The sequence below is a fragment of the Scomber japonicus genome, chromosome 10 (genome assembly GCF_027409825.1).
Source record: "Scomber japonicus isolate fScoJap1 chromosome 10, fScoJap1.pri, whole genome shotgun sequence".
NCBI classification, from domain to species: Eukaryota; Metazoa; Chordata; class Actinopteri; order Scombriformes; family Scombridae; genus Scomber; species Scomber japonicus.
Window position 1 is genome coordinate 15,503,703 of NC_070587.1, and position 27,291 is coordinate 15,530,993.

Consider the following 27,291-nt stretch of genomic DNA (forward strand, 5'->3'; position numbering starts at 1 on the left):
GAACTGAGGCCAGTATCCTCTCAGAGGTTATGTCAACATTGGTTCACATAATCCAAATCCTAGATAAACATTAACTATGGTTTATCATAAGAACCAGCTCTCACAAACTGATGTGAAAACAAATACATTTTACTCTTAAGTATTATTACAATTTCTTTTTTAATTAAAAAAACTCCCCAAAAATTACCCATTAACACGTGATTTGGGCGGGGAAATCAGTTCTCCTCTCTCCTCTGCTGTTACTCTAACCTTTAAACCAATATTTACCTTTAAGACTTCTTTGCTCTTGCTCTGTGAAGGTTAACCAGTACACACGCCATTGTTTCTAAGCACTAATTTCTTTTTTTAACAGTGTTAAGGAAATCAATGTAACTTGCAAGTCATGACTCCAACTATCTGATCTTCCCTCTCTGTGAGGTTCCTGGTGTCTGCTGGTAGCTGCTCACACACAAGGAATCGAGTGTTTAAACGATCCAAAGTGAGGGTGAAATTGCTGCCTTCAGTTGCTGTTGGAATTAACAAAACTGCAAGAGGAGTAAAAACCTGTACAACTTAATGATTGCAGTGTTATCAATAACTGACATTTAGGGTGGGGAGAGGATACAATCTGACCTGTCTGGTGATGCATCATCATAAACACACCCTAAAGTCTTTTATGGCATGTTTTACGTGGTCACCACCTGACACAAGGAGAACCATAAAAACAAATAGATTGTGCCAAAAAAAGTTTTTAGCATGTCATAAAAATTAATCTATGTGTTTGTATCACTGCATTGGTCGTCTGGACTGACATCATCTATTAGTCATGCAACTCTTATAAAGTAGATTAATTCAAAGCTTGGTTACATAACTCATCATTTATTTGCTTCAAGTTGCTATTATTACACATTTAAACTCGATGTCTATAACCATTTATAGATATAATAAATAAATCAATAAAAATAGTGCTTTGCCCATGCATGTATTGTGATCTTTAATTGTAGTCTATATTGTATTTGGGGCGATTAATTGAATCTTCTGCGTCCACTTGCGCCCCCATACTATATGACATAAAGTAACCTTACAATCAGAATAGACCACCCAATCAAACACAGTTTAGTTATCTCTTTTATTTTCAAACTGGATTTTTGGATAAAGGAGCTTACGTGAGGTCCTTGAATGCAACATGGGTTTCCAGGGAGTGGCCCCTGCACCTGTCCGACCTGTTCTGGGGACACATGACTCCAGAGGAATTTTCCCCGTTGCTCCCTTCCTTTGTTTAACGGAGCCTTTTTAGTGGGATAAAGAGGGTGAGAGCCAGATGAGAGGGGGTGAGAGAGAGAAGAGAGAGGGAGACACAGAGATGTCGGAACCAGCCACTAATCCCGCTGCCACCTCCTTCCCAGCGGCAACTATTTCTCTACCTTTGGGACTGGAAGTATTAAGGACTTACTCTGGAGCTCTTGTCTGTTTAGAGATAGTAAGTGTTTTTTTGTTTTTTTTAAAGAAACGTACAGCTGATTTTAAATCGTATTCTTTTCATATTATCAAATGTAGCAGTTACCTCATGATGTTGTAAACATTCCCTGCAGGAACTCTATTGTCAAAATATCTTTATTAGTAATAGACGGCCATTTGTTGTTCAAGTGCAGTTAGACTTTATCTTGCACGCTTGTAACACAGACTTTGTGGAGTTGACCGCTTCGTGTGTAAACGCCGTAGGCTGGGTTTGTTGCTGACAGCTTGACAGCCAACGCAAAGGCAAATGTCACCTCAAGCATTGGCCGGTATTGGCCAGGGCTGAGCACCTGTTTCTTACAACGAAACAGCAGATCAGATGTAGGCCTGTAATTATCCCAGATATATTATTATAATTTCCTTTTTATAATATCAATTATTGCATTGGTACTGTTTAGTTGTATCTTCATAGTGGCAACTTTATTTTCTCAATCTTGATGACCTTTAACCCTGCGAGGTGACCTCTACAGTGGCTTTACATACCACCTCAAATGACTATCTAATGGCCTACATGGTCAGATGCATACTCAATAGAGTCATTGAAATGCCAAGTTGTTATAAAAAATGTTAATGCCTTTTCCAATATCACTCTCAATCATTACAATTAACAGCGTATACAGTAGTGTCTTTAAAGTTCCTTATTAAGTGTAAACCATGTCAAAGATGTCATTTGTTATTCTGCCTTGCAGTCTGTAATCAAACACAGTGTATTTGTGTCCTGTCAATAACAACATTTGCATCTTGGAAGCTCTGGAGATAAAGTAACAGGTTGCTTCTAGCTTGAGACAAAATTGCTTTGATCAGTTTATTTTAAATATAATATATAAATATACAGTACAATTAGGAATGCACTAATCTGATCTGCTGGATCCGCAAGCCATGACTGATCCACATTTAATACAGTTTGTCAATGTCATGAAATGATGAAGTGTCCACTATCAGCTACATTTATTCAGTCATAGCAGGCAGCCAACTATTTTTAGCACCACAGAAATCCCTGGCCTCATGCTACCTTAAATAAAAAGATCCCAATGAGTCCTAAGCAGTGACGTCAACTTTGGGAAAAACAGATCACTTGTATCTGAGCAGGAATCTGTAACAGCAGATATCCTGAGTTAAGGTATCAGAGTCATTATCAGGGGAGAAAATGTTGGCTTTGTGCATAATTACTTACCATACCAGTAGCCTGTACTGATGTCTTCTTAGCATGTCATAGGTTGATAGGCCTGTATACAAATGTGTGCACTGAAACATGTAATGGATCTTTCCAAGTGCCATTGTCAGTACTGGTTCAAGAATTTGCCTAATTTTTGCATAAACAGTAAAACTCATGTTGTATATGTCACCAATATGAGTGTTTGCTTATATCTCCAGTTTTTTGGTGGTTTAGTATGGATCCTGGTGGCTTCCTCCAATGTGCCCGTGCCTCTGCTGCAGGGCTGGGTGATGTTTGTCTCTCTCACCACCTTCTCCCTCTCCTGTGCCTACCTCAGTCTCCTTATCACTGGCCTGGCTGATCGCATCAATACTGACTGGAACTTCTTGGTAAGTCAGTTAAATGAGTTGATGAGTCAGTCAGTTAGTCTGGCTAGTCATCCGTCCCTCTTTTCGTCAGTTTTTCTGCTCCTCCTTCCTTCTTATGCAGCTGTTGAGTGTATCTTTTTTTTTATATATTTTTTTTTCTGGCGTAGACACCTTTTATTAGCAGTAGAGAGACAGGAAATCAGGGGAGAGTGGGAGGATGTGACATGCAGCAAAGGTCTTCCGGCCGGAATTCGAACCGGGGTCCACTGCATATGAGGCATGTGCTCGTAACCATTTGACCGCCTGCATGCTACCCCATCTATCTAGCATGCTATCTGTATCTCTAAGTTGGACATGGCCTACACCATAACCAGAAAAGGAAGCTATTTCTATGATCTATATTAATATTTTACATTTGATATATTAAATATTTAACCATGATTTAAAAGAGCAAGGATATGCTGATGAACAAAAAGTCCAATCTCACTCAAATGTAAGATGGCTGTCAGTGGCAGAGCAGTGTGTGATAATGTTGCCATGGCAGCGACTGTTGTTTGGTGCATGAAAGTCAAAGATATGGTTCAGTGGGCAAGCTGCAAATCATTCTACTAGCAGGGGCAGCAGTTTGAGTCAACTTGTGTTATAAAATGTCTTAATTTCAAACAATGAAAAGTGAACCAGCTTATTTCTACCAAAAGGCTTTATTGTAATAATCAAATACAAAGCATGATGGCTGGTTAGGGCTTTCTGTGTGGATAACCTTGGGCTGTTCTAAGTGACATTTCTTTTCATTGTACATTATATCTCTTAATGTATGGAAAGTAAATTCTTTTTTCAGTGCAATTGCTGATAAATTACATAGTATTATTAAGTCCAATTTTCAGTGTGGCTATTGTGCATGTTCCACTATGAATAACAAAAATGAACTCTTCTTGTGATTTGACTCATCATTATATGGCAAATCTGGACACTGTAGAAGTATACAGAGTATAAAAAACAAGAGATACACATTTGAGGTATTGTGTCAATATTTGTTCCAATATCACATGTGAAATAGTAGAAGTTATTCTTTCATGTCACAAATCCATACAGTGTGTATACATGTGTGTCTGCATTGTTTTAATGGTAGTCTAACATTATAAATCTGCCATAGAAAGAACATGTAATGCTGAAGACACTGAATATTACAGACAGGCCCATAGTGTTTGCATTTTGATTATGTAAGACAACCATTATAACAGTAACTGAAGTACTATTAAGACAAGCGCTTACTAACATGTTGAAGTAAACATAAATGATCAAACTACACAACAGCAGCTTATTTTACTATAAGCCCTCTTGTAGCAATCTTATACATTTTTATGTGACATATCAGAGATAAGAAATTACACTTCCTCATCTCAAAAATGGCACAATTTAACAATCTGTATTAAACTGCCAACTTCGATTACCACATTCTGACTTCAGCGAGTTGTTACTTGTTACAATTTTAATTAACTGCTTAAATGCACATAAATCACCATGTTAAAAGTGGCTTTAATAGCTGTCAAGATCTGCTAGTAGTGATTCAGGAACAGAAATGAAAAGAGGATCTGTCAGAAAAGCTGCACTAATGGAGTCCAAGAAAACGGCAAAAGCCTTTACAGCTATAGTACTTTACTTTTTTAGCCCTAAGTAGAGTCGAGGAGATAAAGATTTGGGGACCTGGGAATACAAACTACTTCATTATAATGAAGGCTCAAGACATTTTTAGTAATGTACCCTAATAGTATTGTAGCACATAATGTACACGTGGGTGTACTCAGACAAAACCAGTTTGTTGCTTGTTGTTTCAGCACTGCCATGAATATAATGAATATGCCCATGATATAAGAAAAGGTGTGAACCTATGCCATGTCGTCATGTCATTGCAGGGCACTCTGTCTTAAGTCTGAGCTCTCAGACAGAGCCAGCCTTGCCCAAGGCTCCGGGCTCTGCTCCCAGGAGTAGCTAGGCGTGTGGGGTTGTTTGTTTTTGGCCGAACAATGAGTGACATGGATGATGAGCTCACACCATAATGCAACAAAGGCCTGCCTGTAGTCCCGCCAGGCTCACAGAGTTGACAACACAAATTCTCATTAACCTTCTTTAGTCTCGGATGGGCTCTCGCTCACTTTTCTCTGGTTCTTTTATGTCTTATTTCTGTATTTTGCTCCAAACCTTTTTACTCGTTTCCTTTTTTTGAATTGTCTCTTGTTCTTTTATTTGCCATGTTTGTTGTATATACTCTTCATATGCTTTGCACTTAATTTAAATTAAATTATGCTTTGACAGCTACTCAGTGTACTTACTGTATTGTGCGATAATTACATAGTAGGATACAACTCACGTATCAGTCATTCTTTGCCCCCAACTTCTGGAAGGAGGACAATATCTTACAAACACTTGATCCTTGGAGGTGAAATCTAATAGTTTTGCTGGTCTTGCATCTGTTGTTTACACTTGAAACACTAAACTTTTGAACTTATGTTGTTTTGGTTTTTTTATAATGTATTCTCTCTTCTGTTTCTCAGGATGTGGTTTACCATTTTGTAGCTTTGCTTTTCTACTTTGCTGCCTTTGTGCTGGAAGCAGCAACTACAGCAGCTAATGGAGGAGCCCACATCAAGCCGCTGCCTAACAGCACTGAAACTGTAATATGTATAACCCACCCCCGGGGCAATATATTCACAGTACTGGATGAGAAGCAATACAGTATTAATGTGGCAGCCACGGTGAGTGGTATCTTTTAATATATAACACATGCTTAATTTGTGCATTTTATATCATATCATCACTCACAGCACTGTTTTAATTAATACTGCCCGGAGTCAAACTTCTCCAGTGACTTCTTCTGATGGGGGAGTTGCTGGAAGTTAAAAACCTAAAGTTTTTATTATCTTTAAAGTAACCTCCCATTAGACTAAACTCTGGCTTTGGTCTACATTGTTGCATGCACATTTTGATCATATGGGAAAGCGTGTCCCTGTTTCCATAAATAAACAGAATATACTGTCTGCCTGTGGTGTCCTGCTATCAGTTAGAACTATCAGGCCAGTACCGTATGATGAAAAGCTGGTGGCAGCTGTCCTATTTGATAGAGACATTTTAGGTTATGTCAGGTAAGGTCATCTTTTATATTGAAAAAATGTACTGGGCAAATCATGATGTTCAATTGCATGTTATATGACCAATTTCCTTAGCAGTAAATAAGTTAAAATACCAAATAGTTGGTGGTAATTTAAAAGATAATTTAAAAGATAGTGAATATGTCTATCAAAATACTTGAAAAACGAATAGCTAGTTAATAGTTAAAATGATTTTCTGACCAACTGGTTTGTTGTTTCTCTTCTTTTGTCTTTTATCTTAGATATTTGCATTTGTGGTAACGCTATGCTACGGCTGCAGTATGGTGATGGGCTTCAAGAGATGGAGGATGTAACCAAGAACACAAACACAAGCTAATTTTAAAACTGCTTCATAACTTCAACATGTACCATTCGCTACAACATCCAGAGCTCCATAGGGAGCACTGATATTTACTTCAGTCCAGGTTAGTTCAGGTCAGTTTGAGCTTTATATTGATAATGGAAACTCATGTCATATTACAGTCACAGTCAAACATCTGTTCAGATTTTGGGGGAATAATACTCCCATGGGACTCAGAGCCCCAAATTACTATTTTCCAAATATAATGAATTTCGTTATGAGAAATTTAAAGAATTGGTTACAAGTTGGGCTGTTAGAGGTATTTTTAACTTTTAGTTATTGTTCAGTTAGCATCATATGGATTTGATTAATTTGCTGATAACCAACCTTTTTTTTATAGCTTTCATTAATTTTTCCAGCATAATTAAATCTGTTAGAAATGGGAGAAAGTTGTGATTAGACTATTATAGACTATTAGTCTATATGATACATTTTATATGGAACTAAACAGGGTAACTTTGCAAGATATAAATAATGTACATTTTTATTTTGTTTAAACATTTGATTTTGATTTTGATTAATCATCCTCTTTCAAGGACATTTTTCCCATTCCCATTGTCACAAAAAAAATGTGCCTATTTATGCTGCTTATGGGTTATGCACAACAGAACATGTGATTGCGCAGTTTTTTGAATGACCTTAAAAGGCAGTGTGAGTTTTTTTAAAAACGTTTTACTTTTTTTAGTTGCCTTGCCGCTGAGGAACTGCATACTCACTGTACATTTAACATGGTTGTTATACATTGTTATAAATGGCCATTATTTAAAATGTGAGCTGATTTGCATTTAAAAATTTCATTTCTTGTTGTGAGCACTTTTTGTCAAGCTTTTCAGTATATCCAACATAACTGTTTGTCACAATATTGAAACTGTTTTTGTATTTGGTCGATATAACTTTTGGAGATGATGTGTTATGAAGTTCTATGTGGGCTCAAGTAAACCAGTGAGTAACTTACAAATACAGTTTGGGTTGAATGAATCCGACATTCTTCATGTTATACTTGAAAACTAATTGTTTAACCTGACCATCATAATAAAAAAAATAACTATAGTCAGGTACTATGTTATTTCAGACTTTGATATTTATCTATTAATAGATCATTTACTTAGAGAATGTTTTTAGAGCTCAACACTTGTGACTGTGTTGAGGTGGCATAAAATTTCCTAAATCAATAACTGTTACTTGATACACGATTTAATAGTTGTATGTACTGTATACTCTTATTTGTATTAGGCTATTAAGTTATATTATTAATTTAAAAATAGCTTTAAGTGACTTTGAAAAAGTTTGTTATTTGACACCTGCTGTTGTTGACATTTAAGAGCTACACAAATAAATGTTTTAAAGAAAAAACTAACCTCTGAACAGTCTTCTCTGTTATCTTTTTTTTCTGCTACCACTAGGAGCCGCCAAAGAAAAGTCACTAGTCATACATATTCACACTTGAAGTGAGTGCAAATACTGTACTGAACTGTGCAAGGAAATAATGGGTCCCTGTAGTGTCCTTGGTAAAATTAAAAATCCTCATGGCACACAATGGCAAAAGATTTTACAAAGTGAACTATGTTCCTTCAAATATATGTGAGGGTAAAAGGGAGGTCCTCCATTTATGACCAGAACATACAGACTACAGGTGTTTTTCACAGAAAACATTTTGTAATGTCACAATTTTAAAAATGATCTTTGAATTCCATTTAGCTGCTTTGTCTTCTTGTTATGGTGCATGCTCTCTTTTTGTGACACTCATGAGTTACAAAAGTTATCAGTAACATTTTCCCTCTAAGACAAAAATCTGCTGTGTTATCTGTTGTGAAAAAAGGTCTATTGCTCCCAAATATATTTTCTGACCAGTTCTGTCTGCAAATCTACGGGCAATATTATGACACTGAAAATAAGTACAGACACGACTCCTCTACAATAGCCAGAAATCCTTTGGGGTTTCGGGGTAGATCCTGTCAACGTCTTGAATCCTGTTGTAAGGAACAGACTGCATGTACTCCACCCCCTTTGCAAGTGGTTTCATGAATTTGAACACATACTGAACATACAGTAACCTGTTTGCAATTGCTTCTTTAGCAAAGGTTTTGATCCAGTTGAGTTCTGTTTCCAAACCTGCACTTCATATAGGTGCACATTCACTGTTTGTGTATCAAATCAATTCAGAAACAAAATATAGGATATTTATATACATCTTGGCATCATTAATGCATCATAAGGATATTCTGTTACAGGTTACATTATTCACTTTACCTCCCAACCAATAGTGCTTACAATTACAGGCTTCAGATGTTGGTGGAGCAAATACTATGCTCCAACACTCATGGTTTTCTGTATCTGTACATTTATTTGAATCAATGCAGCTTCTTTTATTGTTTTACAAAAACAGGAATTTTAATTTAAAAAAATAGAAAAATGAACTTTTTCAGACTTTATCATAAATAATTGTATCTCTCACATGTCACTTACATGCTGGTTTGAACTGACAATTGTATGAGGCTGACCAAAGCTCCGACCAAAAGGCAAGTCTGCGCTTATTAGCATTTGAATGCTATAATTTATGAAAGCTCAAATGCACTACAAATCCTCTTTATAAAATATTGGATTCTGTAATGGATTCACGATTTGCTCGTATGACTGTATTTTTTTTGTTGAAGAAATTAACGCCCATATCATGACCTACTGTAAACTCCCCACAATGTGTTGTAGTAGTACAGATTTCAGCCACTAGATGTCTCCCTTTATCTAAAACTGCTCAGCTGTGTTGCGTGAGTTTTCCCATATTTATCCAACGTTTATCCATAAACAGCATAGAGCTGGCTTCTCATAAAATACATGTTTTTAAAGATATGGAGACCCCTTACGATATTGTGTCAGTATCATGGATCTTCACTGATAAAACTGATAAGAAAGAAAATACTTTGTTTCATGCGAGTTTAAGCGACTTCTTTAAGTTCAGTCATTAAGATAATATTTACATTTATTTTTTTCTACAGTAAAATGCTGCACAATGAAATACACAAAGACAAGTGATGATCTCACCTTCTCACCTGAGTGTGAAAAACAACATTACCGAAAGTTTTTGCGGCTTCACTTTCAGAATAAAAGCATATATCATGTTTTGCTTCTACCGGATGTAATCAGAAACAGATTTATTCCGCAACTACCCTATACATGGAATTCAGTGTGGTCCAGATGTTAATATAAAAAAAGCAATAAATATGAACATTAAAAAACAAACATAAAAACAAACATAACAGTGTAAGAAATGGAGGGACTGTAATTTACAAAGACTTTGCAGAGGGGGTGAACTGCATATTGACATGATAAAAACTATGTTTGTGCAAATAAGCCAGAATATTAATAGAAATTTAAATACCAGTGTAGATATAAATATAAATGGGACTGTAAATAAACTATGCGTGTGTATTAACAGGATATGTATGCACAGTTAGCAATTAAAAAAATAAGATCTATATTCATCTGATGTTCAAAGTTCAGGACAGACAAAGACACAGTATGCAGCATTATGAGTTAGAATGGGATTTAGAGATGAAGCAGAGTTGATGTGTTTACTGCATTTTACTGTCTTTGTGAAAGGTGGCCAATGCCTGGGAAAAGAAGCTGTGGAGACTGAGGATGGCCCTGATTCTGGGGGCTGTCAGTCGGATTTTCATCTGAGAGGGGGAGTTTTTGGAAGAGGGGCTGGTAGGGGTGAGAGGAGTCAGACCACATGATCTTACCCACTCTCTTTCTGCTGTAAGTGTGAGTGTGAGTCCCATGATCTCTGCACGCTACACAGCATGCTGCAGTCCGTGTGTGGAGCATGTTGATGCAGAGCCAAACCACATAGCAATGGAGGAGGAGGTTATTGATTCGATGATGCCTGTGTAGAAGTGCACCAGCAGCATTTGTGACATCCTGAACCTTTTCAGCTGCCTCAGGAAGTACAAGCACTGCCACACCAGGCCTTCTTGGCGATAGTGGATATGTGCTCCAAACTCAGTTTATTGTGATTGTTTTGTTCAAATATATAAAACACAGTATAGTAAATAAAATATTGTATCTGTTTAACCTTAATCCTGATGACTGATATACCCACAGACCCCAGCTGTATACTTTGACTTAATGACTTCATATAACCGTTTTCTGTTTATGTTTAAGGTAGTGCTTTTGAACATCTTTAACATACAAGGATTACCAACCAGGGGACCCCAAGAATAAAGTACTGTACAAGAAACAACCAAGCCAAATGTTAAGTTATTTCCTCTCAAAACATTATTAGTTATGTAGCTATTTAATGTCATCTGAAAAAAAACATTCTTTTTATTTTAAGAAAGTTAAGTTAATTTCCATATTGTGTAAAATGGAAATGCATACTTTTCTTTAATACAAATTGAAACTTTCATTCCAAGTACAATCTTTTCACAAACTCTTCAAAATGACACACAGAATGCCCAGATCCCATTCCACCCCCATGATAGTGTACATTACTTTATATTAAGACCCACTGCAAACATGAACTAAATACATAGTTCCATCTATTTAAACTGCATAGACAGATGTGGGGGAGTTTGACTGTGGTCTCCAAGTACCCCAGTATATTGGTTACATTTGTTTTCCTTTTTCAGATGACAATGATTACATGACTTGTAATGTTTTGAGAAGAAATTAACATTTTATTTCTTACAGTTGTTTATTCCATGTAAGTTAATATGTTGGTGGTATGAAGGTTAAACTAACTTAAGCTCGGTGCATACTTCTCCAGTATTTATCATTTCTTTTCTGAGTTGGACGTTTTTGTTTTGGTGGAAAAGTTAACCGGAAACGCTCCTCTCGGTTTAGGCGGGCTTGACACATCTCCTCTGCTTTCCTCCCACTCTTCAGTCAGCGTAGAGGAGCAGTGAGAGGTCAGACTCCAGTGTTGGAATTCACGTTAGTTACCTGTCAAAATACGGAATAACATTACCTGCTGCACACCGTGGATTATTTCTAGTGTGGACAAACAAACTGCAAAAGATTACCTGTCGCGGTCGAGCCATGGGACTGAACGGGGCGTCCTGGAGGGGAGAGGGGGATTTAAATGTCTCTTTCGTCCCAACAGCTTCTTCTGATTTGAAGTAAACGGCGCACCGGAGCAGGACCGAGCTGTTTCTCTTCACGTTTGACTGAGGCGAAGTTGCTGTTCGTCGATTTCGCTACGACAGAAATTACTATTCACGCGTTCTTTCGCTTTTTTGTTGATATCTTTTAGTAGTTTTTGTGTTTGTTTGGGGTTTTCCTGGGGAGCGGAGGGGGCCAACAGAAAGCGACTCACCGAGTCGAGACTGACCGCTGGAGGTGGTCCTGAAAATGGAGGCTGTGATCGAGAAGGAATGCAGCGCGCTCGGAGGACTCTTCCAAACGCTTATCGGAGACATGAAAGTAAGGAAAAATCTACTTTTCAAACACAAGTTATGTTTTCTGAGGGCTGTTAAGCGACGTCCAACACTAAACTAACCTAGCCAGTTCACTCTCCAAACACTAGTCTATTGTAAAGTGTACTCCCCTCAGGTTAACCTAACATAGGTTCATTTACCGTTATCAGCTCACCTACTTACTTTTTTATTGTATTCAATGTCTATAATCAAAAACTGATTGAGTAATATTGAGATATTATATCTAAATCAAGATAATTAGTTTTTCTGGCTATGCTATAACATTATCTTGCATCAGTGCAGTATTCATATTATGTTAGTTTATTGGGCTATAATGTTATTGTTATTATACAAAACTGTCTGATTGTGTTGGAAAGACCTATTTAAGTTTTCACCTGCATTTGTTCCACTTTGAAGCCGATGGAGCATCCAAAATTGGAGGGAGGCTAAGTTAAATAGGACAATCATCAGTCACTAAACTGGGGCATTTTATTTGGATGTTATTTTTGGCTGATGAGACAATTAGCAGATTTCCCAGCTGTTGTACTAGCCTGAAGGAATGCCGGGAATGTGGCTGTCAGGGTAGACATTTTTCTGAAGGCAGGGTCTGAAGGCTTTGACATGTGTAGGTCAAATGGCCAGCCATCAGGTCTACTGGAGTCAGAAGGTTTGTTATGAATACTGCTCAGACATTCAGCACTTCCCAGCTTACCATGTCTCACTTGACTTGGTCATTCATGATCCCCCTGTCTCTTAACTGTCAAGTAACTATGCTATTAGACAGAGTCAGTGAACATGTAGAGACATTTAGTGTACTTTTAAAAAGCTTTTAAATACTGTATTCAAATATCCAGTAATGTCATTTTCTATTTTAGGGCAGCTGAAGGGATTGTGTGCTCAAATAAGAAAAGTGATAGCTTACTTAGACCCTCTTTGTAAGCCTGCCATCTTTCAACAATAAGTGGACATGAATAAATGACAAATGATAGGGAGAATGCAGAGAAAGTTCATCATGCCATGATGCTTGAGTGTTTGTTATCTGTGCTGTGATGGGGGCTGATGGTAGCGGCCTTTTCATAGAGAGAGATGAGAGGGGGAAGACATTAAAGGGAACACAAGTGATGTAAGAGAGATTTGGACACAACAAATAGGAGAAATGTAGGCAGATGTAGGGTCGAGCTGGTCGTTGGGTGCAATGTTTGACAGCATAACACGACATTCCTCAGGCCCTTGTCAGTAGTAGCACATCGCTGACAAACATTTGGTCATGCTAGATTCATCACTTTATCTTTATCTGTTGTCCTGCTGCTGTACTAGATTACCCCCATAGTCTGTGAGCTCTTTTTAATGCATTAAGCCACTTGTTCTTTGTGATAGTTGAGATAAAAGGCTCTTGGACTATTTTCAGCCCAGGACCTGAATTCGGTAAATTTAGAGTCCCATCGGGAGCGAGGCTCATTATAACATAGTATGAGTGCTTTTGTTGTGTGGGGATTTTTCCAAAAGAAGCCTGTGACCCATTTCACAGCCTAACAAATGCAGGACATGATGGTGATGTCTATTTTTTCAGTAATCCATAATTTAGTAATACAAAATAGGAGCAAGATGAAACTCAGCTGTTTGGAAATGTTTAAAAGTAATTTGTTTACTTGTTAAATTAGCTCATGCTTTTCAGTTGCAACACTGCTAAACTTTTTATTTATTTTTTTGTCCTATAACTTAATTGGCAGATTCCTTCAGTTCCACTGGCAACAATATTGTTAGTTGGTGTTAGTTGTTAGTTCTGTTTACCCCTGCAGGGGAGGTGAGGCATCAGAACTGGCTCATGTTGGTTGAAGTGTTATGTAACTGTGGGAAGAGTGAAATCTGGTTCGATGATGAGATTGCGTCATTCATGTTTGTATGTCTATTTTTTCCCCCCACAGTGCAGCTACCCCATTTGGGAGGACTTTATCACCAAGGCTGGCAAACTGCAGTCGCAGCTCAGGTGAGAGTGTGCTTGTGGGCACGTACAACATATTTGTATGTTTCTGTGTGTTTTACTGATAATTGACTCAGGAAAGAACCTTAAAGCACATACAACTGAAGAGACAAAAAAGTATTTTCGTTTTTTGGTAACCTCAATGATATCACCTGCTCTTGGTCTTCTGATTATAATAAATTAAATTAAATTAATTTTAAATAAAAATTAAAGCCGATTTAGACATAAGCTGTTTTCACATATGAAATGCAACGTCTGGAGAATCAGATATTCAGATATTTTCTGGAGGTGTCCTTCCTTTCACACATCTATAGCACAACATGAGATTGGCAGTGTCAAATTCTCACTGACTGGAAATACTCCGTTTGGTTTATGTGAGGAGTGGCACCCGGGTAGAGCATATAGGAGGCAGGACACGATGCAAAAAGTATGCTGCGGTTTTAATTCTGTGTTCTTAAGCTTTTTCGCCAGAAACAAAACAACTTTTTATTTTATTAGAAACCTCAGGAAATCCTCTCTTCCATCAGTGCTAGCTTCACAGTAGGAGCATTCAGGTCCAGTCAATGCAGGTTAGCTAGCCTGCTGTGTTTATCCAGCACCAGCCGCATGATAGTAACATCATCCACACACCTATTCTCTTGCTGTGAATTCTCACAAAAATTACCTGCTGTATTTTGACTGACTTTGTATTAAATCCGTTTGATATCTGGTTCAACTGATTCAACACTCGCTCATTCAGCTCCTCCATCTCCTCCAGGTGATGTCCGGATAACTTCAGGGTTGCAGTGTATGTTGAAGGGACTCTAGATACACATGAACTATACTATAAAAAAACATGGAGTGCATATTACAACTTACCCTACCTACAGACTTCCTAACTGATTATTGCATAATTTCTGACATCCCATACTGACCCCTCGTACATTCAAATATGTCATTCTGTTCACCAAGTTTGTACTTTATCTGGACTTTACAGTGGATGTCATTGTTACTTCTCTTCCCAAGAAGTTTTAAGTGGTCACGTGTCTTTAGACTAACAAGTACTGACAGTTTACATAAAAGCCTAATGTCTCAACAATACTGTCCAGGTCTCATTATGTGTCCTTTCTGCCCATTTAGCCTGTTTAAAGCCTTATTTAATTTGTCTGTCTAATGCTGTAAATTTACGTACCTCCTGCCAAAATTATTCCAAGTCTTCTGCAACAATGGATGCCAATCCCAGCCACCTCTCCTAGTTGGTTTTAAGTGGCCACGTGTCAGGAGACAAACAATTTATGACAGCTGAAATAAAAGCTCATTGTCCCGCAAGTACTGTAAATATGGATGTCCTGTGGACTCAATTATTCTTTGATTAACAATGCATGGCAGTTCTCTGGCCATTTAAGTGTCCACGTGTCCTCTGACAGACAAATACTGACAGTTTTATAAAGGCTCAGGGACTTAACAATTACTTTCCAGGGGGCACTCAGTGTCCCATTCTTCTATTTTCTCAGTATTTGGGCTGATTCATGGTGATATGTTATTCAAGTGTCTCCATCATTCTGAAGTTAAATATGTGACCCTGCCATGCTAAAGCTCAGGGCAGTATTTGTGGCCTTGTTGCTAATGACTGGCTGTTTTAGCAGTACAATGTTTGGATTTGGACACCAAGGCAATGACAAAATAATGTCTGCCACTTACTGTACAGGTGAAAAGGTAATTTGAACCTTTGTCAGTGAGTTAATGGTGTTCTACTGCTCAAGTTCATGTGTTTGTTATCAGTGTTAATTACTCATTATTTAAAGCATCTGTGGCCATTGAGGTATAGATTGAATAGAGGAAATCTGCCTTATTTAGTAGCACATGTAATATCACCATGCATGTGTAGAGAATGAAATATACAACGTAAGTACTGAAGCACCTGCTTTTCATGCCTTAAATATCTAACTTTTAGTATTGTTTTCACCAGCGTGGCAAAGTCAACAAACAACAAAGGCAATCACATGAGTCATTCAACCAGATGACTCAGCTTTTAGCACCTGCGTCAGGATGCATTCACACCCCTGAAGTGTACCTCAGCGAGGCACTCCATTAGCTTCAGTGATCCTGTTCTGCAGCTAACCTTGACCTGCCCGTGTAAAGGGGCAGAAAAAAAAACAAACAAACATTTAAGGATGCATCAGATTTTCTCGGGCTGGCAACGAGTCTCATGGCTGATGTAAATGACTTGGCAGCCAGTTATTATACTATCAAGACCTCATGATATAAAAGTGCACACAAAGCATATGTAGTAAAATTATACATTGCACTGTTTTTACAGATGGTTTTATGGCTGCATGACATCATTCATATGTAGCTCTTTTTTATCCAACTATAGTAGGTCAGTGGTCGCTTAATGATGGAGATGCTTGTAAAAGCTTTGCCTTATATTAATCTGTACTAATGTATGATCATAGTCCCTTACTTTGACCCAGTTGGTTTATAGCGTTAGACCACTTTCCTGCTCTAGGATTGGTCAACTGATACTCCTGGAAAAGATGAGGTCCTTCTCTTCAGAACAACCTGAGTGTCACTCATAAATAGACAACATTGGTTTGTATTTTATACTAGCTATGGCCTGCTCGAGGCTGCAGTGGTTGTGGTATACGGCTGGCTGTAACGAAGCCTTTACTGCTGGAGCATGCAAGTGCGCTCTCTGGGCTCACTTGTTGTGACATACAAATAAGGCTTTTTTCTGTCCGCTCTAAAGCCAGTCTCCAGCCACTTCAAATTTGGCCAAACTGGCCGTTTCGACTAAAGCCTCCCACTCAAAAGGAACTCTGTAATCTGTTTGGGGACTGGGCTACATAGACACACACACACAGTAAAACACAAATACACCCACCTTCCCTCCTTGGCCTGGATAAGTGACTAGCCAGCAGTGGTAGCAGCATATGTCTGTGTGTGTAATGACATCCTGAGGCAAACTACTCTGTAATTTAGCCCCTATGTTCCCCTCTCACAAAGTAACTAGGAAATCAACCAATTACAGCAGACTGTTCTGTCATTTTTTGGTCCAAATATAGTGTTTTTTTTTCTGCCCATTCTGGTTTAAGCAGCCATCACACACACACACACACACACACACACACACACACACACACACACACACACACACACACACACACACACACACACACACACACACACACACACACACACACACTACACTACATAACTTTAAAGAAAGAGGGCAGGGTGAAATATAGGATAGCTGATTTCTAATCACAGTCTCCTTTTAACTTGACAGTGTTTGGTCTGTTTGGTGGGCCGTGGTCGATGCATCCTGGAGATAGGCTTACACACAGGCCTCCCTCCTTCTGGTTTGAGGTTAATTTTGTGAAAAAACAGACCTCATCAAAACCATTGGTGTGGTTATAAAACTTAGTTCTTGAAGGAGTCCTGAAATATTTAGAAGGAAAGTGGACATGTAGACTGACAGATACAGTAAATATGTATCGCTTAAGGTACATAAAGTACCTACTCTGTCATGATTCTTGGTGTGTTGTGTCTGAAACAAGTTAAACACAGCCTCTTTCTATGATTCAGATTTACTACAGCCACATTCCAGTTTCTGTTGAACTAAGAATAGATGGGGGGGCAGCAGCGCTAAATGTATCATTGTCAGAGTGAGCACTCTGCTGTACTACGGTAGAGCCAACAGGGAATTGAGATTGGCTTGGCCAAGGCCTTGTGGAATAGATATGCTAAAGTCATTTGTCTTGAGTCCAGGACAGGACAGGGGCATTTGCAGATTTTAAGGCCAGTGTTAGCAGTCAGGGTCATAGTTGCAGTGATGAGCAGAGCAGAGGACCTGCAGCAGCAATTTTTAGTAAGTAAAGTATTACACTCACAGAAGTTTTAATGCCTTCTGGCTGACTGTCTGAGATTAAATTAAAACCTGGTTATAATCTTTGCAATTTGGCATTCATTCATACATTATATAATATCAAACTTACCCAATTCACTGTTGATTGAACAAGAATATGTTTTAATGAAAAGAACAAGAATATTTCAAAGATGTCAAATGTTTCTTTTTTTTCTCAGCGCTGCCTGTTTTACAATTCTCTGTGGACTGTGACGGAATGATTTTTCCCTCTAACAATGATTTAAGATAACATAGCACATAAAAGAAAGTATAGTGTATTTCCAGGGATGTAATTATATTTGAAAGTATATGGTAAAATAGTAAATGGATTAAGCAGTTCAATAACTTAGCATTTTTCTTGTAAAAGTGTGGAAGAAAATATGGCAGAGGATTACAGCTTGTAACTACCGTATGTTACGCTTCAGTGGACGGGAGGTGCTGATACTAAAAGCAGGCATCAGTTAAAACCACTCACCACAAAAACCTGTTTTGAATTAATAAGTTCAACTTGACTGAACAAGACTTTGCAAGTGCTTGTAAAATACGATCCATACATCCATGTGTACGTGGTATAAATTAGCGAAGGAGGATATCAATTGGAGGTTGCTCTCGTACCCGCACCAGGCTTTAAATAGAAAGGAATCTGTGTGTGCATGTGCGTATGTTTCTTTTTCCATTTGCAGAACACACCCTCGGATCTTCTGGTCAGCTCAACACTGTAGTGCTTATTAGCCGATAGTACATTACTGTGAATGACAAGGAAAATAATTTTTGGTCTGGATGCTAAGACTCAGCTGTTACGGTGAATGTAGAAGAATACTTAGGATCAGGGTTGTTTATCAGTTCCTCAGTTGTGTTTTTCCCTGTTGGAGAGTCCTTCTGAGATGTTGTATGTAACTCAATGAAACAACTTACAGCTATTATAGTCTTGACAGAGGTAAGAATATTGTGCAATTCAACACGGTGTAAATACTCCTAAGCACAATGAACTTCCTTCAGAGTATGTCAAATCCTTACATAAGTCATTTTTTTAGTGCACAGCAAAGTGACTCTGTGGTTAATGCTGGTCCTGAGTTAGAGAACCCCACAGTGCTCCAGTTTCCTCCCACCTTAAAAAACATGCTTTAGAAGCACTGCTGCCTTGCAGTACATGTGTCTTTGTATACATAGAATAAAAACAAACTCAGTAAACCTTAGATAAAAAGAGATGTGTAGTAGTTTCTGTTGGAATATTAAAAGATTAAATAATATGAGCGTTGACACCAACCTGAACTCTGCTGTTGTTTTGCCCAGCAGTGAAAGCTACCTGTGGAGTGTTTATGGAAATTCCCAGTTTATATTATGGAAGTTTTCTGTTGTCCTGTGGAAGATAACAAGTGTTTACAAATTAAGGCACGCAGGGTTAGAACAAACAAGCTTTTGTGGCTGGACGCACCTTGGAAAATTTCCAGATAATTGTGTTTCTTTTTGTAGCACGGGTGACTGATAGGTAGTCTGTCTCTGTCGAGGAGATCAGATATCTCATAAGTGCACATGCATACACACACGTACACACAAAGAGCCTTTTATCTCCATACTTGTGATCTTAATCATGAGAGGTCTCTTGTTTCTGAAGGAGGCAAGTCAGTGTTAACCAGTCACCAGGCCGCCAGTGAGACACCCCGTTTCCAGACAGCAAAGTGACTATTCAGACAGGCAGTCAGTCAGGATACCAGCGAGCTGGTGTCTGTAATGAGCAAAACAGAAAGAAATCTTACACCAAGCATCACGTCTTTTTTATGTTAACGGGGGTTTTGGATTTTATCCTTTCTCCAGTCTGTTATGTATAAGCAGTATTTTGTACAGCATTTTTTAAACACTTGGTAAACTGTACAAAATGACAGAGAAGCAGGTATGAGTCGTAAACTGGACACAGACCCTCTTTCCATTTTTAGAGGTGGACAGGGCAGATCACACATTGATCCTTTCATTGGTCTGTCAGTGCGGTAAACTCAGCTCACGAGCTGCTCTGCTGAGCTGAACAGATTCCAGCAGTCTCTAAGTAATCACATAGACATTCCTCACACAGCAGGGCTCATTTAGGTTTTAGCTTACACACGCGCTTGCACAACATACAGACGCTGTCACATACTTTACTTTTCATACTGAAATACTATTTTGATTGATACTATCACAAATACTTAAAGTATTTAAGTTGATTGAAGCTTTATAATTTTGATATTAAAAATATAGTATGAATGCACATGTGTGCAAAAGATGTTTTTTTTCCTTATGTGCTTCAAAATAAAAGATAATTTAATGCATTTTTGTCTTCATCTGATCAGTTAATGTGTTTGCCTGCCAGCACGTATGTAATTACTGCAGTTAACCCGTAACCTTTCACTGTACTTCTTCTGCCAGCATCATTGCACTGGGATTTTCTCATTCTGTGTATCACTTTCATTCTATAAAACATGGCATTGTATGTTGTTTGTATCTGTTAATGCCAGTAAAGTGTTTTGTTTTTTTTATATTAAACCTGTTTTAATTTTTTCCTCTAGAGCGACAGTGGTTGCTGTGGCCGCCTTCTTGGATGCCTTTCAGAAAGTGGCCGACCTGGCTACCAACTCACGAGGTAGGAATATGCTTACAGATGCAGGCTTGAGTGTGCAAACAGTGGTCTTCAGCCATCTCTTTAAGTATTTAGTGTAATTCTTCAGTCTTGGCGGACCGGGGGCTGACAGGGTTAAATCATTTAACTCTGTGTGTAACAGTCAGTGTGTCTGGGCACCTATGTGTCAGTGTGTTTGTCTGTGTAGCTCTACTGTGCAGGTCCAGTCTTTGACCCCACTGTGCTGAGAAGTTCTCTAGGTTGTTTGCTTTATCATATGGGTAGTAAATCCATCAGTATGCTGTTTGAAGCTCTGCTGCTGGCTTTGTCTTCGACCTCTACCCTCTTTCCCCTGCTCTGTGCCTACCCCCACCCCCACCTATTCTCCATCTCTGCTACATCTGGACTCTAAGTCGGAGTCTGCTTAAACTCTGTGCGTGTGCGTATGTGCGTGTGTGCGTGTGTGCGTGTGTGTGTGTGTGTGTGTGTGTGTGTGTGTGTGTGTGTGTGTGTGTGAGCGAGAGAGAAAGAAAGAGAAAGAGAGAAGGAGAGTGAGAGATCTCATCCTTCCATAGCTTTGACACCTCCAGCCCTGTTCCACACTATTAATAGGAACTGAGGCAGACACACACATTCATCACCTCACTCACTCACTGCAGAGAGAAGGAGAGAGAGGGGGGAATAAACCCTAGAGAGAGATGGGGGAGTACAGGGAGTCATCATTCTTTCTTTCTTTCTCTCTCTCTCTCTCGCTCTCTCCCTCCCTCTCTTTTTCTGTGTAACACACACAGTATAAATGTTTGCCATGATGTGAGTCACATTCAGTCAGCTGCAGGACATTGCGTCATCTTTTATCTGCTCTTTCATCACTTTCTCTTCCCCTTTTCTCTACATTATTGTATCTCATAGGTGAGCAGTGCAACGGAGAGATCCCTCTTCATTCCTGTGCTCCACTCAGATTACATTGTACACCTGAGCTCTCGAACATAGGGGCAAGCATTGATAATGAGTTATAATGCACTGTTGCCTGTCATGCTGCTATCTGTATCACAGGTAGATAGCCTGTCCACATGATAATTACACTGAGGTATTATAATGAGCCTTGATTACCAGGATTGCAGACCACATTTCACATTAGGGGCTCCGTTCCATAAGTTTTACTTACTTTTTAATCTCAGTAAGACAGTGATAAATGGTGATAGACAGATAGTTCATCCAATCATGTGCAAAGTACTTTTTCAAAGTGCCTGTCCTTTTCCAAACAGTTTCCCAGGATGACAGGATGGTTCTGTGTACCAAACCATCTGGTGCGTCAGGTTAAAGGTTTATAATAAACCCTCTCTCTCTCTCTCTCTCTCTCTCTCTCTCTCTCTCTCTCTCTCTCTCTCTCTCTCTCTCTCTCTCTCTCTCTCTCTCTCTCTCTCTCTCTCTCTCTCTCATTCTTTCATTAATATTAAAACGTTAATATTAAGTAACAATGCCAAGTCATTTTATGTGATTGTGTGCTTGTTTTGATGTATTGATCCAATGTACAGGCCTCTCATTGCAAAGCACACAGATGCTCAAGGGCAGGCAGGACTGTCCAACAGTCTAAAAGTAAGTTAGTGGTCTTATTACCACTAACTTACTTTAAAGATACTAGCTGCATGTTTTTCTTGGTGGCCATGATTCCTTGTGGCTCCAAGAAATGATAAATCGGATACATTTTTTTTTAAATCAGCCCCACACAACAGCCCACTATGTTTGGCAAAGAAACATCTTTTGAAAAACTTGGTCTCTGGAGTATAATTTACACAGGACTCATTTGTCAGAAAACCACACTGCTCTGATAGAATCTACTGTAAGTACAAAGTAGTTGTTATGTACGTGTAATGGAACTCTTAAAGTGCCCGAGGTAATAGTTATTCTACTCAGTGAAGATATCAGCTTAATATATAGTTCACCTACAAAGCAGTTAATGAGTACCCCCATGGTTTTTCTATCTAGATCAGTAGAAGTAGGCACACCACCTTTTATTTACTCATCATAGTTTTCCACAATAGTTGTTTCTCTTTGTCTGTCTCTCTCCTTCTTGTCTCCATATGTATGTCCAAGTCCTGACCTGCTTCCCAAAGCTGTCACCGTGGTAGCAGCATGGAAATCATGTGTTTGTGTATTGATGGGTTAAAACAGAAAGGGAAACCGCTCTTCTTCTCTCTACCACCACAGCATAAAAATAACCGACAATTATTTTCTTCCTGTAATATAATATATGGTTATGAAATTATTAAAGGTCATAAGATCAAAGCTTTCGGCCGACTTTGTAAATGGGAACGTTGCTGTGTAAATGTTCAGATATTGGCTGTGATGATAACTCATAAAGATTGAAAGGTTTGATATCTGACAGCAGTTATATTTACAGGTGTTTAGAAGTTGAAGATGAAAGTTGACCTGAGGCTCTTATCAGTTTTATTACTGAAGCAGCAAGATCAGAAAGTTACATTTAAAGTAATGAGTATCTTTTCAAATTTTGAACATTGGACTACAAGGGTTGTGTTTACTTGCGTATGAGAAAATGCTGAAGAAAAAAGTGTAACTGGGAACGTAATTTACTCTTTTTCATCACCGTTTCCAAAAACTCCCTAAATAACTAAATTATTTGGGGATTCCCACTGTGTTGAAACTTTCTACAATGACCCACTGCATCACTGTTGTAATTGTCTAACTGTTATCAATAGTTTGAAAACAAACTGGCCTTTCCAAAACACCTCATGGATTCGCAATTCGCACACTGTTATTATCAGTGTTGATGAGCTCTTAGTCAACTCTCTCATGCTTACTCAGCGGTGTATAAATTATATTAAAACATAGTCATATCCTTGTCATATCCTTTATATCGAAGTGTATCATCTGTTGATTCAAGTGAAGCTAGGTGAGGCAACATTGGACTGTGTACTCTTTCTCTTTTCACTCAGCCTCTGTGTAATAGCTTATAAACCAAATGCACTATAAGAAAAACATAATAATTACACCATTAACATGCAGTGTTATTAAAATAAAACATGTCTGCTGATTTGTTGTCCAAACCTTTTCAGCAATATATCTATAACAATTAATCAGTGTGGTAAATTAAAAACCTTTGAGTGTGGAAATAATCCAGTGATAAACTGTAGGGTCATGTAAGTGTCAGCGCTCGTTTACTTTTTTTTGTGTAATTTATTTGAATGATTTACGATAACCACATGTTTTATTCAAAAGCATAGCATGGACCAGGCACACAATTAGAGAATAGTGTGTGTGTGCTTCTTTTTTTGTCAATAGTAAAGTTAAATCCCAGCTTACACATTTACAGTTGAGTGAAATTTAAACTGGAATGCCAAGTGGAGAAAGTTTGTATAAAAGACACGAACTTAAGCTTTCAGACAAAGCTTTCAGCCTTTCTTTTCTTGTTGTGGTCTATTATTCAGACTCTGTCAGAGCTTAGAGTGAACACATTCTCAGCAAAGACTGGACCTATTTGATTCGGTAGAAGAAGTACACGTATATGACAGTATATATAATATACATGCCAATGAGCCATTGTTGGATGTTTACATTTTTCAAAATGAAAGACAGACTTACACACTCATTACCCCTTACTCTAACCTTAACCATCACAACTAAATGTCTAAACCAAACCCTTACCCTAAACTGAACCTAAACCCAATTGTAAATCAATTATCTTAAACTTAAAACTCAGTCTTAACCCTCAAACTGCCCTTCGAAGGTGTAAGGACTGGTCAAAATGCCTTCACAGCGCTGTTTTTTAACTGAAATAGGTTCTCTCAAAGATAGAATGATATGCATGCACGTACACACACACACACACACACACACACACACACACACACACACACACATACTCACTCACTCACACAGACACACACAGACACACTCACAGAGGATTAGCTGAAACCACCTGTTTGGCCGTGCTCTGTTGTGTCGTGTTCGGATTTGGACTTTCTTCCTGAACAAAGAACTCTCGTTGCTTTGTTGTCTCAGTCTGATAAAGTGCACTGAAAAGTTCTCTGGCATCTCCACATTGCCTCTCGTTTCTACTTGTTTTTCAGCTGCTTTTTGCACTTCTGCACAGCATGACTGCATAGTTTTTGTTTCTTGAATGCTGCTCAGAGGTATTTTTTTAGGTTTATTTTCACAATCTCAAGTTTCATTGAACACTAACTCAATTTTCTTCTAGATGAAATCCCCCTTTTCCTGATGATCCTCTTAGTCACAATCCTGTGTACATTCCCTTCTTTGTCTGCTTTTGTCTTTGCACCACTGTTTATTTTAGCAGTAGATGCTGAATGTCGAGTGCAGCTTAGACTACTCCATGTTTATTTGTTTTTTTTTAATGGATGGGATGTTTTTCTTTCAGCATGGGCTTCAACACCAGTTGGCTAGCTTTCAGGAAGTGTCCTGAGCACACTTTTGACCCTCCAAGCCACTGAATAAAGTTGAAACCAACGTTAATGACCATCATGTGGCAAGCCAGCACATAACCTTAAAAACTCAATGTTAAACATTCTTCTGAGCCTTAAGAGGGAGAGATCTTGAGAGAAAAAATGGCCTGTGTATTTGTTTATGAAGTGTTGTATGTCACTGTGTAATGTCAACAACAAAGATACTACAAAAATGTTTAAACAGCTCTTTTGTTTGTCCATGACAGGACCATGTTAAATTTTTAGACTTAGGCTTAACATTTTCAAAGTTGTCTTGCCTTCAGCAACTCCGGTGACAGGAGTATGCTTATGTCTGCTTGCTGTCTTCACACTAATCCTCTAACTCATTCACTAAGGAACTGAATTTAAGAGGTGAAAAAATGGTTAAATGTTAAAAATATTATGTGCAGAGATGAGCCTGTATCTATTTTGACACAGACACACACCAGGACGTCACAAACATCATTCACCTAGCTAACTGCTTCTGCCTTGAAGCAGCGTGACAGTGTTTGGTCTAATAGCTCTAATGGTTCTATTTGATTTAAACTCATGTGATTAAAAGTTAATGATTAAACATGTTTCCAGTCTGAGCTGATAGATGAGCTCAGACATCATGCTACATGGAACAATGTCCAGGAGACTGACAAACAAACAAGCTGTTAACAAAAGGTGTTTGTGAATTTGTTCTGTAGTAATGATCAGAGGCTGAAAGGAAACATGTGACATTATAAGCAGTAGGGCTAGAAACAATTTGATTATATTCCAGTTCATTTCATGTTTTAAAATCAGAGCATATCTTTGACTTTTAATTCTTCGTGGTGCACAGACTAAATATTTTGTCAGTAGGGAGAATAAAAACATGTTTTTAGCAAAGTGCACTTGCTGGAATTGGTTAATTAATGTTAGGTTCAACTTAACGAGTTAAATGGGCAGAATGATTCACATTCTGTTAGTAATCTTCTTAACTCATCACCTCCCCCAAAGTGAGACTTCACTGCAATTTATAAAAGACTGTGAAGAGAGTTTAAGAGAATCATGATACATCTAAGATCCAGTTATTTCCCCCTCCCCTACTAGGTAACTAAGCAGTTAAGAAAATATATGTGAGAAGACCGGCCAAGTGAATCCAACTACAGAGCACAACCTGTTGTTGATTTACTCTACTTTTTATTCCCAAGAGTTAGCAAGTTGACATGGAGGAAAAGTTAAATAATGAATTTGAGTCGCCTAGTGGGACTGATGCACTGATTAAATCGAAGACAAATCAAAACAACCATAATATTTAATACAGTGCTGCATAAAGCCAGGCAGTAGCCTTGCAGTATTTTGTGATTTTCTTTTTAGCTTCATTTCAGCTGTTGACTTAGAAAAAAACAGGCAATCTGAACCATATTCCCGCCCTCTGAAAACATTAAACTGTGCTGGTCATTGGTGAAGAATGAGACAAAGCTCTGTTCTATCTGTGAAGAGAGAGAGAAGAAGATAAATAAAAAGAAGAGAGCGGGAGAACAGAGAAGGCAAAAGAACAGTCTTGTCTTGAAAATAATCTTTTCTCTTGTTTCATAAAGGGCTAGTTCATCTTGCCATGTAGATTCCCTCTTTCCTTCTGATTTGCATCATGGGTTTCATCATAGTTGCCGCCTCAGTGTTGTAAAGGGCTTGTGTGTGTGTGTGTGTGTGTGTGTGTGTTACTGCACGCATGTGATTGTGTCTTTTTTTAGCTTATTTCTACATGTGCGTTTCTGTGTTCACGTATAGCAGCGTTACCTCTTTGTGGTATTCCATTCACCAAGTAAGTGTGAGAGTGACGGAGTGAGTCTTGAGTCAGCCACAGTGAAACAGCTGACAGCAACCAGCCCGCAGATGAGGTCAGTTCATACGACAGACCAGACAAGGAGAGCTCAAGTTAAAAATAACAACATAATGCAATTTGATGTACTTTCCACATCATTGTTGGAATAAAAACAGACATATTTAAATCACTGAAAATAAAATAGAGTTTGTCTTAGCTTTGATGAAGTTGAGCCAATATGACCAACATATTTATATAGTAAAAAGGACCGTGGGAAGACTCCATAGCAAATTAACACAAGAACTCAAGAACTCAAGAACTGAAATTAAGCTGTTTTACCAGTTTTGAGACATTATTAGAGGCTTGTTAAAATCTTTCATGAGTTGTGTCTCACAAAGACCTTGTCCTTTGGATTGTGTTGCAACACGTAGTACACAATTAAAATGAGTGTCCTTTAGAATATGTAACATAGTAAATTATGAGGATTGGTAAATTATACATCTGTCTTTTATACATCTTAACATTGCAAGGATGCAAATCAACTAGTGTGCCTGTCTTTTCTCTCTGAAGCATAATAGTTAGTTCACAGTTATAAAAATATCCAGGGCTATGTCACATATGGGCTGACAGCTGTCAGGAC

At 38.3% G+C, this 27,291-nt stretch overlaps 2 protein-coding genes across 5 annotated transcripts in view; both read left to right on the plus strand.

The window, feature by feature from the left end:
• The first annotated feature begins 1,211 nt into the window (after positions 1 to 1,211).
• On the plus strand, positions 1,212 to 6,612 carry mal2 (mal, T cell differentiation protein 2). Its single transcript, XM_053326357.1, has 4 exons — positions 1,212 to 1,459; positions 2,872 to 3,042; positions 5,574 to 5,774; positions 6,410 to 6,612. The coding sequence occupies exons 1-4, from the start codon at positions 1,301 to 1,303 to the stop codon at positions 6,479 to 6,481; spliced, it is 603 nt and encodes a 200-aa protein (XP_053182332.1). The 5' UTR covers positions 1,212 to 1,300; the 3' UTR covers positions 6,482 to 6,612.
• Positions 6,613 to 11,417: 4,805 nt separating this feature from the next.
• Positions 11,418 to 27,291, plus strand: part of LOC128365763 (protein MTSS 1-like) — a 53,044-nt gene continuing 37,170 nt past the window's right edge. For all 4 annotated transcript variants that reach the window (XM_053326333.1, XM_053326334.1, XM_053326335.1 and 1 more), the window contains exons 1-3: positions 11,418 to 11,949; positions 13,868 to 13,929; positions 20,350 to 20,423. In XM_053326333.1, coding sequence (XP_053182308.1) covers positions 11,878 to 11,949; positions 13,868 to 13,929; positions 20,350 to 20,423 — 208 coding nt within the window. In that variant the 5' untranslated portion in view covers positions 11,418 to 11,877. The remainder of the gene's footprint in view (positions 11,950 to 13,867; positions 13,930 to 20,349; positions 20,424 to 27,291) is intronic.